Source organism: Phalaenopsis equestris, unplaced genomic scaffold (assembly GCF_001263595.1).
Source record: "Phalaenopsis equestris unplaced genomic scaffold, ASM126359v1 Scaffold000197, whole genome shotgun sequence".
Classification (NCBI taxonomy): Eukaryota; Viridiplantae; Streptophyta; class Magnoliopsida; order Asparagales; family Orchidaceae; genus Phalaenopsis; species Phalaenopsis equestris.
Window position 1 is genome coordinate 25,092 of NW_018164639.1, and position 926 is coordinate 26,017.

Consider the following 926-nt stretch of genomic DNA (forward strand, 5'->3'; position numbering starts at 1 on the left):
GGCGGTGGAGAGTGCGGCGGCAGGAGTACCGATGTTGTGTTGGCCGTGGGCATGGGATCAGCAGGTTAATAGTAGATTGGTTGGGGAGGTGTGGAAGGTTGGTTTGGATATGAAGGATGTGTGTGGCAGGGAGATGGTGGAGAAGATGGCGAGGGAGGCGATGGAGGGGGAGAAGGCGGAGGAACTTCTGCAAGTGGCGAAGAAAATGGCGGTGGAGATTGGGAGGAGCGTGGGGGAAGGTGGGGATTCCAGGTTGGACTTGGAGAGGTTGTTAAGGGACATTTTGTCATTAAGCGGGCGTGCATCTGGCGCGACGACGAATGACCAGTTTGACGCAGCCATTTAGCTACTTTCTGCTCTATTATTATTAACTTTTAAGGCTGCTGCTGTGTATTTAATAAGAATGGGATTTCTTAAACATATCACGCAATTTTTTTTTTATTTACATATCAAAAACTTAATTTTTTATATGTTTATTATTAAATCCTAATTTATCTTTTGAATCACACTTAGTCTTTTGAATCACACTCAAAGAATAGAGAATAAAGAAGTAGAGAGAGCACAACAATAAAAAGTTGATTGATGAAAGGGTTGTGTAATTTTTATTCATGAAGTAATTCCACAAATGAAAAATAGTATTTGAGGATATATTTATGCCCCTATTTTAAGTAAGGACACTATAGGTCATTCTAGGTTTTTACCATGTGAGCATACTACCTTACTATTTTTTGGCCTAGGCGGCTTGGTCAACTGAATTGCATAAAGCTTCTGCGATCATGAAGATTTGCTACGTCTGTCAATGTTGTTAGGGATAATGTTATTGGTCTGGTCCGACCAACTCTGACTGTCACTGTCCACGACTGAATCTGGTCGTCACCACAGTCGCCCCAACTTCGGTTGGCACATCTTTCAACCATCTCTAACAG

General features: G+C 42.3%; 1 protein-coding gene across 1 annotated transcript in view; it reads left to right on the forward strand.

Moving 5' to 3' along the window:
- Positions 1-926, forward strand: part of LOC110022555 (7-deoxyloganetic acid glucosyltransferase-like) — a 6,284-nt gene that overhangs the window by 1,296 nt on the left and 4,062 nt on the right. Inside the window, exon 3 of the mRNA XM_020721564.1 lies at positions 65-334. Within this exon, the coding sequence (XP_020577223.1) occupies positions 65-334 (270 nt within the window). The remainder of the gene's footprint in view (positions 1-64; positions 335-926) is intronic.